We start from the raw sequence: 13,421 nt of genomic DNA on the forward strand, positions 1-13,421 counted from the left end.
TCTGGCTCCACCCTAATTTTCTGTGGTTCCTTACCTCACCCAAGAGAGGTTTCATCCCTGGGAGGGAAGTCTAAAGCTGGCAGGTAGCCCTAGATCCGGCCAACATTGCTTGTAGGCTTCTTCCCTACTCCATGGTGCAGTGAGAGGATGCCATTTCTGTAATATTGTAGAAGATCTCATTTTCTGTGGGGCAGCAACTGGGTGTAAAGTGGTGCCTTATGGCTTACAAAGCATCATGAGCTGTTGCTTTGTTGCTTTGGAGTTGGCCAAATCTACATGAAATTACAGCAGGCTTCCTGCAGGGTGCTCATAGATTCTGAAACAGCTCTCTTGTAGACTGGTCTATGGCAGCATCTGGTTTATGTTTCTGGTTTATGAAGCATGTGTTCTCACCCAACAGCTGCCCCTGGACGTTCAAGCCAACCCTGTAGTCCCAGTGCTAAATGAAAAGCTCAGCTGATATTCTCTTATTTAACCCTGAGATTTTCATCCAGGGGGCTTGGGTCCTGATGAGCCAATACGCAGTCACTGTCGTTGTTGGATCTCTTCTATAAAGGTTTCGCCCCCAAATCCCCCCGCACAAAAAGTCTCTTCAAACAGCCCCCCCTTTCACAGCCTGTATACTGTATATACTTCAGTATATGTGTTTTGAAATAATCCCAGGGTGTGATGTCTCTGGCCACTTGGCAACCCTGGGCACAGCCATGTGCAAAATTGGAGAATAGCCTGGCGCTATTTGAAAGGTTTGAGTTAACGTGTTATTCATCGATTCATTTCCCAGTAGTGGCAGTGCAACTCCTACTGCTGTCATTGTGGGAGGACGATATGGCCAAGCAGGGCTTATAAAAAGAGCGCATGAGTGTGATGTGTATTCTTCACGCCTTTCAGATTCCCTGGCAGAGAGCAGAGATGGGCTCCTCAGTACCTTTCCTTGTGTACTCTTGGGTTCTCCTACCATTACTTGCAGCAGGCAAAGGTAAGGCATGTTTCATGGATCGGTTCTGGCTCCACTGAGCAAAGTTAACATACCACTTCCAACAGATCTCATGTAACAGGCATAGTTTTAACATTTAAAGTAAAAAACAAACAAACAGCTTTTTAATTTTTGTTGCGCTGAATTCATTTTTTTCAAACACACAAAATATATGAAAGAATTTTTTTAAAGCATCCTAAATGTATTGAGACTGCACACTTTCCTGGGAGTAAACCTCACTGCATACAATGGGGCATACGTTCAAGTAAATATGCATAGGCTTGTGCTATTGGAGATGTAACTATAGAGTCATAATTAGTCATTTGTTCATAACACATTATTTTTCATGTAGTATGTAGAATAATCACACTTGGACAGAAGACAGATATCTGGATCGCCTGAGGCAAGAGCATCTTAGGAAGGCAGATGATAAAGTATGAAAGAGAATGTGAAGCCTGTTGAGGAATCTTACGAGCAAAGAACCAGAAAGACTGGATGGGGGGGGGAGTATCTGGTGCAACCAGGCATTGGCTTTGATGAGGTATGGGCCAAATGAAAGTCATATATACCCCTCAGCCTCAATCACCTTATCTGGTCGCCCTTTATCCTGGTGCACAATTGCTTATAACTGGCTTCACTCAGCCAATCAGGAGATAACAGGAGTAAGCCCACTTTTTTGAGGTCATAATGCAGTAGTCCATTAGGTTTCAGGCATAACTGCAGCATAGGTCAAAAGAGAGGAAAATGCTTGTAGTTCACTGTTGTCCAAGGACATCTAACCAAACTTAATAATAAAAAAAAAACCTTTCAATAAAACTTCCTGCATTGAACAGCTGTTATATCCAGTTTCATTTTCATCCACATCTATTTTCTGTAGGTGCACTAGAATATTTACTAACCTTCAGCATTCATATAGTGCAAAGTGTTTCATGGAAATTATCCAGGTGTAATCCATGCAACAATCTGCTAGGTAAGTGTTATTACCCCCCAAATTGCGGCTGAAGCTGAGAAGCAGCGGTTTGCCTGAGAACATCTGGCAAGTTCTTGGTAGAGGTGAGATTTGAACAAAGGGCATCCTGATTTGCAGATCAGTTGCCAACTGCTGCATAAGACCAACTCTTATTTATTTATTTATTTATTTATTTATTTATTTATTTATTTATTACTATTCTGCCTGAGGACTACTGTTGTATTGATCCAAGGCAGTGATCAATATATCAAAGAACACTAGAAGAACACCAAAAAGTCCAAACACAATGAGAAGTGTTGCAAAAAACACTTTCCAGGAGTGATGACAGGTGGCCTACTAAGTTGGAAATGGGTGCTCTGAACGACTCCAGATTGCATTCTCTGTTGTAGCTTCTGTTATTTTTCCTGTTTCCTTTTCAGAGCCTCCACCCTGTGTCTTTCCCTTCGTTTTTGGGGGGAGATCCTTTTCCTCATGCACCAGTGATGGCGCTGGTGATGGGCAGCTGTGGTGTGCCACAACCCCCAACTATGACACAGATCGCCAATGGAAGCAGTGCGCTCTTCAAGGTGAGGGATGCCAATCCGCATGCAATGACAAGCAGTGCTGCAGAATTAAAAAAAAAAGAACATAACAAAACTGGGTGGCAGTTGTTATCCCTCTCCACAACTCAGATATATGGGGGAAATATTATTGTTATGAGGATTATTTTACCTTCTGTCACCTAAGATGCACTCTAAGTGCCCCACCTGCTGCTCCCCCAGTGACATTCAGATATCCATATTCTCCTTGCTAGATAACATGTGAAATCCTGTGGACGGGAAGCTTCTTGGACAGGCAATTTGAAGATGAAGTTATCACTTCACTCTCAACCTTTCTTCCCAAATCTCATCTAAGGGGATGGTGACTAGGGCTCTAATACCCACATTTGTGCATAATGCACAGTTGGTTTATGAAGTCTCCATTTCAAAAAGAAAACAGATTTACAACCCAATCCTGAGTTCCTGTGGCACGCAGCTTTGAAGGCACCGAAAACAACTGCCACCGCATCCTGCGCGCCTCAGGCTACCGCAGGTGGCAGCTCAGGAGAAGGGGACTTTTGTCCGAGTAAGGGAAGTACCCCTGCAATGGGGCTGAGGGAAGAGCATTTGCGCAGGGCGCTGAGCTCCACCGAACCCACCTCCTTCCTTATCTGCTCCCTCCCCATCACACTTCCTCCTCGCCCTCTCCCCACCATCCACCTGCCTCCCTCATTCCTGCCTCCCCCCACCCCAGCTTATCTTACTGTGGCTCGGTGGTCCATGCAACTGCTGAATAGGGGGGCCAAGCTCCCACCTGGCGCTGGCCCAGCACCAGCCAGCACTGGGCTAGCACGGGTGCTCACTCAGCAGTAAGCCTCACAAACGTGCCTTACAGCATGTTTGCGACAGTGCGCCGGTGTTAAGCTGGCGCATCGAGCTCAGGATCTTACTCTCCTCAGAATATCTGTGATAGCTCCTGAAACGGGGCAGTGCCATATATGGAATATGCTTCCCCTCCCAGAAGGATGGTTAAAGGAGGAGAACGGCTAATTATTAGTGCAAATATACATAAAAGCTTTCTTCATGTCTTTGTCTAGAACATGGAGGGAATTCTGAAGGTCGGCCATGTGTTTTTCCCTTCACCTACTGGGGCGACACCTACTACACCTGCACCAGCAAAAACTCCCGTAAAGGAAGATTCTGGTGTGCCACAACTGGGAGCTACGATAAGGACAGGAAATGGAGCTACTGTGCCGACACAAGTATTTGGACTGGGGGACTGTTGTAATAGAAGCCTTATTGGGGTTGTTGGAAGAGGGTTGGTGGTAATGAGGGCATTTTCATGCATAAGCCAGAAAGCTATTTAGGACCCAGTCCTATTCCCTGCCAACCCATAGCATGCCGACAGAGCATGTGCTGCATACTATGGGGGGGGGGAGGTTGATTTAAAAAATAGGGTTTTTTTTACTTACTTCCCCATAGGCTACCTGACTTCCAATGGGTCTTCTTGGATCTATACCAGTTATTTAGCTGAGGAGTCTGAGGAGACTCAAGGTGTGGTTTGGAGAGAGGAAAGGGGGATAGGATCTCAGCAAACATGGCTGACGATGAGATCCTCCTTGTCCTGCCTGGCCCACTCTCCACTTTGAACTACCCCAAGTACTCCTCCAAACTGGCCGTATTGCTCTGGTGTTGCTGCTGAGATCCATCGTCACACATGTGTGGTCTCTGGCTGTTTGTGCTTGAGGCCCCAGCCTGCATGACAGCAGTTGGCCCAGGACTTACAGTGGCAGATAGCAAGATCCACCACTGTAAGCACTGGATAGCATTTGTTATTTGTACTATAAATGCGACGTTTTGCCTGTGGTATCCACAGTGATCAGACATTCACAAAAACAGATGTGTGAAATGCTCTGGGATGGTAGAGTATGTTTACCTTGACCTGGAAATACACTAGAACTGAGCAGAGAGTTATGCAGCGTGCAATGGAACTATAAAAATGGGAGTGTTACATTCAGTGAAAGCTCAGCAGTTTTCATCGAGGTCAGTCAGAGAAGGAAGCATGTGTTGAATTTTTCTATTAGAGTCTAATTGAACTGGCTGTTGCCCCAGGCACTTGTTCGGTGGTTGAATCGTATTGAGGAATCCGGATCACCAAGTGCATGAGAAGGATCAGGGAAGCACTGTAGTGATAAAAGAAGTCTTTCTCTTTCTCTCTCCCGCCATCCTTCCAGGACTCAATGAGAATCCTACAGGGCCATGTGTCTTTCCTTTCACCTACAACGGCAAATCCCAGAGTACTTGCATAGCAGACGGGATGACCAGTGGGAAACTGTGGTGCTCTCTCTCCAGCAACTATGATATGAATTCCAAGTGGACGTACTGTGAGCCCTCAGGTAGGAATGACAGAGGCAGCAAAGGAGGCAAGCGAAGCATGGCTCTGCTCCAGAAAGTACTTTGAAGCATGTGAGAATAATGAACGGGGGGAAAGGGACTCAGTATTACGGTCTCAAAAAAATCTCTCCCTCAGTTGCTGAATTTCTGTTTTAAAAATGGTATTTTCCTTCTTTCATCCCTGTCTCTGTTTCTTTTGACTCATAAGTTTGGCTAAATTACTTATTTTTATATACATATATTCAGCATTGTCCCTGGTTGCCAAGATGTTCCAGGCACCTAATGAAAGCTATCTTTGGGCGCAATTCTAACCAACTTTTCAGCAGTGGCATAGCTGTGCCATTGGGACATGTGCTGCATCCTGCTGTTAGGGGATAGTCATGTTTGTTCCCTTACCTCGGAGTTCCATTGCCCTTGGTGCTGGAAAATTGGTTAGGATTGCGCCCTTAAAAAAATAAAAACAACAATAATAAATAAAAATAATAGCAGCAAAAAACAAAACAAACAAACCAAAAAACACCTATAATACTACAGCAGAAAGACACAAGAAGGTCAGTCAAACAGAAGAGACCAAAGGCTAGAGAGAAAGAGCAAGGCAAAATTACAAAGCTCTTTAGACTTTGTGGGAAGTGTAACAATGCAGTTCTTCGTTCCAGTGGAAGGGAGTTCCAAAGTTCTGAAACTTCCACAGAGAAGGCCCCACCCTGGTTGCAGTCTAGCCTTGGCCAAAGACACAGGCACACTGAAGCCGTATTTGTGTATACACACACACAGGCCAAGACAAAATTCATCGAAAGCAAGTAAAATGCATTTTTGCTATGCCTACTTTGAATTTTTGAACAAATTTTGCTCATTTCTGTGCCCACACCTGCCAAATTTCCCCATACATTTCTCCTCAGCTGCAAGGGTGCACGGGGGATCTTTATGTTTAGAGTGGAAGGAGGATATGGTGGAGCGCATCCTTGGAATCCCCCTGCATGTGTATTTTTCTACGATGGCCCATTTGACCAACCTGTCGGTATTACTGTTAATAATGCACAGGTGAAGGAACTTTGGAAGGTGCAACGTTTTCCATTACAAAGTGTCCAAATTCCAAAAAGCTGCATTTGCGTGCACCAAATTTAATCTCTACCCCAACATAGCCACACTGGATGTTCTTAGTTGGAAGGGGTGGGTGGTTACAGGCTCTCTTCATGTTGCTTCAACTAATGCTGTCTCGTCTTTCACTGTGTTTCCTCATCAGAGCCCAGACCCTGCCAATTTCCTTTCATATACAGGAATAGATCCTATTCGTCATGTATCACGAAAGGAACTTCTGACGGGCATCTGTGGTGTGCCACAACTTCAGACTACGATAAGGACAGCAAATGGAAAATGTGTGTCCCTCACGGTAGGTTGACCGACTGTTGATCAAGGGTGTTTTTACAAAAAAATGCCCATCATGAAAATGACAAATCGCATATGAAATGTCTTGATGCTTCTCTTACTATCACTGTTTGCAGCAGTCACAGAGCACCATGTAGTATAAGGTAGAGGCAAAAACAATGGTGTTGCTGGAGTGTTTTTCCCCAGGGGCAGGTGTCACCCCCCCCCGCTGCACGCCACTCCCCCACTCACAGTGCCAAGCATTGGTTGCTGTCGCCTGGTACAGTAATGAGATGACTTGGTGGTGACAAGATGACACCACCACCCTCTTTCTGGCCTCAATCCTTCCTCTCCCTGCCCTGGTCGCTGCTGTGTCTCTCCTTGCCCTATTCCACACACCCCCCCCCATCTCCAATCTGCCCTCCGAGTTTACTGGTGCTGGAACTTGTTGGAAGGCCGCTGAAATGTGGCCACAGCTTCTCGCCGCTTCTGGTGGCGGCTCGGCTGTGCTGAATTGTTTACTGCTGTCTGCAACAGCCAGAAAGGACACTGTGCTGCTAGAACACATGCTCCAGCATTGAAGCACGTCCATAAGATTGGGCCATAAGTTACTTAAGTCTGAACCGCTTGCTTCTGAAGAACTGGAAATGCACTGACTGCCCAGTCCTACCTTCTCCCACTGAGGCTAATACAGCTGTACCGATGAAGCGAGTATGGCATCCAGTGGTGGACGGGGGGCAATTGGACAGTCAGCAGGAAGCACGTAAAAATATTTTCTACTTATCCCCAGTAGGCTGCCCAATTGCCTATGGGTTTTCTTGGACCTGAGCCAACCATTTTGCTGTTATACGTCCAAGGAGAGAAAAGGGGTAGGGCAGTCTGGGCTAGAGAGGTAGGGCACTGGTGCGAGCCATTCACTCCCTCCCTTCTCCTCCCTAGTTCCAGGAATGGAACTAATAGGAATGGGCCTGAGTCAGCTAAGTTCCTTTCCAGGTCTTCTCTCTCTTTGTCTTTCTACTGCTGCCTCTCCTTCTTCCAGTGTAAAAGGACAGTAAATAAGCTTCGAATAAGTGGACTGGAAAAAGTGAGCAGATGAGGCAGGGCGTTCCTTTGGGGCAGACAATGGGAAAGATTTAAAAGTATGGAATAAAAGCCCGTGGTTGGAAGGTGATAGAGAATCAAAGCAGAGATTTCACATTAAGGGAAAGGGAGATTCCGAATTAGAGAAGAAAGCTATGATAAAATCCAGCTAGCGGTATTTCACATAGAGAAGTTGTTTCTGTTGTTAACCTATGACCCCACCTTATACTTTGTTAAATCACTGGTCTGGCTAGGTCCTAAAGGCCCACACTAGGAGTTCCCAAAGTGTGTATCACGACACCTTAGCATTGTGGCACTCTCACAAGGGGTGCTGCGGGATGCCCCTGGTGGCCCCTCCTACTTGCTGTCGTAGATGTGAAATCTTACAAGATCCAAGATGATGGTGCCCAAATCTTGTGAGATTTGGGTACTACCTTCTTGGATCTCATGAGACTGTGTGAGATTCAAGATGGTGGCGCCCGGCTAAGCTGGAAAGAAAAGACTGTGGGAGCTTCAGGACCCAGGTAAGTTTAGGAACCAATGGTCTATGGGCAGAGGTTCTTCATGATATCAGAGAGGGTTTTTTTTTCTAGCCCTATCTGGAAATGTGTGGACTTGAACCTAGGACCTTCTACAAATGGAACATGTGCTCTACCACTGAGCTATGTATGGCCTCATTCCCAGGGCTCAGTCCCATGCTTTTATTTTGTCCTCAGACCTAAAATAATGATAATCTAATTCCCTCGTACAGTTGGACTAAGTGCTATCCACTATTGTTTTGTGTTCCCACATTTGCAGAGTATGGTGGAAACAGTGAAGGTAAGGAATGCCACTTCCCTTTCACCTACAAGAAACAGACCTTTTTTGACTGCACTGATCAGGATGAGCCGAGTGGGAGATTCTGGTGCGCCACCACAAAGGACTATGATGAAGACAAGAGGTGGAGCTTCTGTGCCGACATAAATAGGAATCCTGGGACTGCAGGTAGAGTGGCAGGGAAAAAAAGTTGGTTTCAGGCTTTGAGTGAAAGAAGTGTTTGGTACATCAGGAAATGCAGCCAAGGGAATGCTAAGAACAGGGATGTCCAACTCATTTCATATAGTGGGTTTAATAGCGTGCATTGCGCATGCTGAGGGCCGGAAGTGACATCATTAAGCAGGAAGTGATATCATCAAGTAGATGGCTAGAAATGAACAATTTGTTCTCATATAGAAACTTATTACCTGCAAACGATGGCAGAGAAAATGAGCAACACCTTGCAGCTCAGCAGCTGAGAGGTGGCCTGCCAAGTGACACGTTGGCAGAAGTGGCACTGCTGAAGGGCAGCCTGTATGATGATAATTGGGCTCCCCCAGCACCTTGGCAGCACCTCCCTCTCTCAGTCCTCTTGGTCTGCCCCTTATTTCCCAGCATTCCTTGTGTTCTGAGGCCTTCTTTTCTTTGCTCCCTCCCAGAACTGTGGCTGAGAGCTGCTGAAAGGGTGGTGCTGGGACAGTGCAGTTATCACGGGGGGCTGGAGAAAGAGCTTCCAGGGGCTGCATCTGGCCCGCATGCCTTATGTTTGACACCCATCGCTAGAAAATAAGAGTCTAACTACACTAACTGGTTATAACTACACAGATCTGGTTATTGTGGTTATCTGGTGAGGTTGTTGTAGTCCACTGTTTGGAGATGGAAAGGGAGAGAGAGATATATAGCATAATTCCGAGGAAAACCAAGGAGGGGTTTTGGGGATAGGATCCTGGCTAAAGCTGCTGCCACTGGAATCCATCCCCTCCCTCTCCCCAAATGCGCCCTGTCTTCCCCACGATCCTCCTCAAAACTCCCTCTCCCAACATGCCGAAACTGCTGACTTAGCCCGGCTGACTCAGCCTGAGGTTTGCTACAGCGGTCCTCTGGCACCACGGCCAGTTTGCGGAGGTGACTTGGACAGACACAGTGGCAGTGCAGTCTGCATGCCGTCACTTGATGTTTTACAAAAGCAGGTTGCTCCTCTCCCTGTTGTAAATGGCCCATAGGATGCTTTAGCAAACTTCCCAAGCTGCCCGTCTCACACTTTCTCATTTCTCCCCAACCGTTCCAGAACAAGGGAACAACACTGCTTCTCAAGAGCTGTGTTCCTTTCCTTTCACCTACAAGGGCAAGACTTACTCATCTTGCACAACAGAGGGAGAATTCTCAGGGAAGCTCTGGTGCTCTCTCACCAGCAACTACATTGGCAGATGGAAATACTGTCAGCCTTCAGGTAGGAAAAAAAAATGTGTGAACAAGGTTTGCGGAGGGTGGGGGTGCAATCAAGAACCGGGGGGACAGTAGGAAAATTGGTGAAGTGTGCAATCAGTAGAAATACCTTTAGATTTTTTCAATTGATTGGGAAGCTGATCAATCAATTTGATCAATCGATTTGCTCAATCAATCAACAGTTTGATTCTACCGTTTTTCTTGCACTGTTCTCTTTTTTCACTGCCATTTTTTTTAAAAGACAATGCATTGTGATTTTCAACAGATTTACCAGGACAAAATTCATATAAGTCATAAAGATAGCGGAAACATACATTTGTCAACAAGGTAATTGTGATTCACAGTCCCGCCTTTTTTGTTTGTTTTGGTCATCATGTTTGCACGGCCAGACTTCTGGCTGTTCCTACTTGCATTTTAATAATGCAGTTATAGTTAGCTGACCCATCCAGGAGACCAGCTGATAGCAGTCAGCTCTGGCAACAGGTTGAAGGAGGCACTCATTTCAGCTTCTACTGCTTCTCCTCCTCCTTCCGCTCCTTATTTTGGAAGAGGAAGATGAAACGGAAGAGAAAATGTGGAGGAGGGTGGTGGGCTAGGGTTCAGGAAGTGTGAAAGAGAGGATAAGGGTGGGCTAGAGCATTTTGGGTGCTCTAGCCCAGTCATTCTCAACCTTTTTTGGCCTCTTAGGGGCTCTTCTCAGAGATCCAGATGGATCTTTTCAGAGATCCATCAAACAAGGATACAACATTAACAGATAAACAGAAAATCATTTATTACTGAACTCCAGTTGGTGGCTGCCTTCAAATGTGCCAGAGCTCCTCAGGGGGTCAAACGGCTCCAATTGAGAATGGCTGTTTCTAGCCCACCCATCTCCTCCACACTTCCTCTTTTTTCTATGTTTAGCACCATATCCATCACATCACATTATTGCTGGATAGTTCAAGACCCCAGGGAGTCTCATTGACTTGGATCAATCTGAATCAGAGAAAAAATGAGAAGCAATTTGCATTCTGAGCTAGTTAAATACCAGTCTTTGTGACACTGCTGGAAGAAAAGGCATTTCTCAAGTATTTCTCAGAACATGAACTGGCCTTTGTAATGGAAAGCCAAAATAAGGTCTGGGGATTTTTCAGAGGGACAGTGCCTTACGATGTGTTATATACGAGTATATTAAGTTTCGAGGGAGGATTGGGGGTCAGAGGATTGGGGGTTTCGTATATTAAGTTTTGAGGGAGGATTGGGGGTCAGAGCCCATAGGCTAGGTGAATTCAAGAGAATAAATAGGCTCCTGGGAGTGGATGACATTATTTCACAGATGTCATATAAGAACCAGACAGCCTTCCCTTTTCTTAAGTTGTTGGGGTAAATTATTTCATTGAATTTACTCTATGCCTGGCTGACGTATTTTTTAATGACTACTGCGTTTGCCTTTTTCCAGATTTCCAGATTACCAAAACCAATCAAACACTGTTACCAAGGCCTGCTATTCAGTCTATGCCAATTCACAAGTGGGATGTGATCATCAGTATCCCTCTGGTTTTATCCTGCTTCTATCTATGCCACAACTACGAATGAAATCTGATTCCTCCTAGATTGCCAAGCTCCAGACTTCTTATCCACTGCTTGGATTGCATGTGGGCTCTGCTCTCTGCAGATGCTTCAACCTCACTACAAATGGACAGCAGCTCAGAATCAGGGCATGAACCCCACAGCACCCTCAGATTTACACCTGATAACCTCCATCTCAGTGGTTCTCATACATTTAGCACAGGGACCCACTTTTTAGAATGAGAATCTGTCAGGACCCACCGGAAGTAATGTCATAACCAGAAGTGACATCATCAAGCAGGAAAATTTTTAATAATCCTAGGCTGCAATCCTGCTCACACTTACCCAGGAGTAAGTCCTATTTACTATCATTGTTAAAAAAATATATAGTTGCTTGTTCAAAGTACAGGTCTGTAACATTTTCCCAATGCAGTCACATACCATGGTAGGTATAGGTAGCATCAAGTCTAATATATTAAAAATAAAATAGTGAAATGAATGGGGACCCACCTGAAATTGGCTCGCGACCCACCTAGTGGGTCCCGACCCACAGTTTGAGAAACACTGCTCTATCTGATCTGTGAACCCCATGTCATCATCCCCCATGCATTATCCCAGTATAATTATCTCCACATAAATACATTCTTCCTACACACAGAGTTGACCAGTACTTAAATGCTGATCAAATACTTTAGCTTAGCAGTACTCAAACTGTGGGTTGTGACACTGTGAGTTGAGTGGATTGTGACCTGATATTTGGTGGGTCGTGGGGACAGTGCTACCTGGAAGCTGCAAGGCATTCTGGGCCACATTGCAGCTTCTGGGTAGTATGGAGCACAACCCACTTCACTGACCATGTTGTGCCCCAGAATGCCTTGCAGCCTTGCATTCTGGGGCACAACCCAGAAGCCTTGAGGCACAACCACTGTGGCCTATAAAATAGGTCACAGAAGTAAAAAGTTTGAGAACCGCTGCTTTAGCTGACCATGTCTCTGATTCATTAACAGAGAAACATCAAAGAAACTGTTGTTAAATGAAGTATCATTCTTTCTACTTCAGATTCATGCAATGTCGCATGGTTCTGTGCAATCTATGATTAAGGGCACAATCCTAACTTGTGCTGGAGCAGAAAGGCCAGTGGGCCTGCACTGCATCCAGTGCAAGTTTGGGACCAGAATCGGCACAACCCAAGGCGAGGGGAAAACTTCCCCCTTACCCTGTGTCATCTGCACGGGCCCCAATGGGTCTATTCGGGTCTGAGCCACCTCAGGAGGCGGCACAAATTTGAGTAGAATGGAAACGCCAGAGGCTGCTCCGCGCCTCTTGGGAATGGGGTCAAGATCCGGCATAACCACGGATCCTGGCCCCACCTCCTGCTCCCCGCCTGCCCGCCCCCAGGAACACTCGTTACCTGCCCCCATCCCAAAATACTTCCTTTCCATCTCCTTCCTGCCCACTCCATGCCCTCCCAGACCCCTGCATTGGCCAAGCTCATCCAACACAAATTTATCCCTCTGGGACAGAGCACAACTTCTTTAGCTCAACTCTAAAGTCAGTGCAAATGTGACTTACAGCACATTTGTGACACCTCTGGGTCGGTACAAGTCACTTGTGCCAGCCTAACCCAGGGTTAGGATTGCACTGTGCACCACCTTAATATACAGTTCTGTATTGAGCACAATGGGGATCATGTGAAAACTTAAAAAAACTAATATATTTCTAGACTTAAGAATGGTGGTCAATGCCTAGTGAAATGCTAGAAGCTGGGGCGGAGTGCCTGGATGGTTGAGTGGTATGGAGAAGGGAGTGCCCTGTATCCACAGGTGCCCCAAACTGACAGCAACTGTTCTCTGAACTCTGCTTCTGGAATACATTACTGCAGATTTGAGATAATGAGGAAGCCCTCATTACCAGTGGATTTGGGACGCTTGGATTATCCACAAGTCCAAAACCTGCAAGGTTGGCCTGACAGGGACCCTCCAGAGACAACAGGAGCTGTGCTCCTGTTGCCTTTGGAGGGTTAAAGATGCTGAGAACCACAGATTTCATTATCTGATGATTTTGGCATCTATAGGGGTTTGTGGAATGGGACTCCTGAGGATAGCGCTGGACACCTGCAAATATCTGAAGGCAAAATGTTCCACTGGAATCAAATCTGAACTATTTCAATGTTCCTGAGAAAGTAATATTGTGACAGTATAATCCAGCCTAAATTTGTCAATATAAATAACTGACTAACAGTCCAATTGAAACCTGCCTTGGATGAACTGGCCTGTGATCCATCCAAGGCAGGGCTAGGCTGGGTTGCAGTGCAACTTGCAGTAAGGGGAAT

At 45.9% G+C, this 13,421-nt stretch overlaps 1 protein-coding gene across 1 annotated transcript; it reads left to right on the top strand.

The window, feature by feature from the left end:
• The first annotated feature begins 909 nt into the window (after positions 1–909).
• LOC136652351 (epididymal sperm-binding protein 1-like) lies at positions 910–11,040 on the top strand. The gene is made up of 9 exons (XM_066629289.1): positions 910–976; positions 2,333–2,509; positions 3,559–3,723; positions 4,696–4,857; positions 6,099–6,245; positions 8,099–8,284; positions 9,384–9,545; positions 9,807–9,868; positions 10,980–11,040. Exons 1-8 carry the CDS (start codon positions 910–912, stop codon positions 9,836–9,838), a joined length of 1,098 nt encoding a protein of 365 aa, XP_066485386.1. The 3' UTR covers positions 9,839–9,868; positions 10,980–11,040.
• The last annotated feature ends 2,381 nt before the right edge of the window (positions 11,041–13,421 follow it).

Source organism: Tiliqua scincoides, chromosome 5 (genome assembly GCF_035046505.1).
Source record: "Tiliqua scincoides isolate rTilSci1 chromosome 5, rTilSci1.hap2, whole genome shotgun sequence".
NCBI lineage: Eukaryota > Metazoa > Chordata > Lepidosauria > Squamata > Scincidae > Tiliqua > Tiliqua scincoides.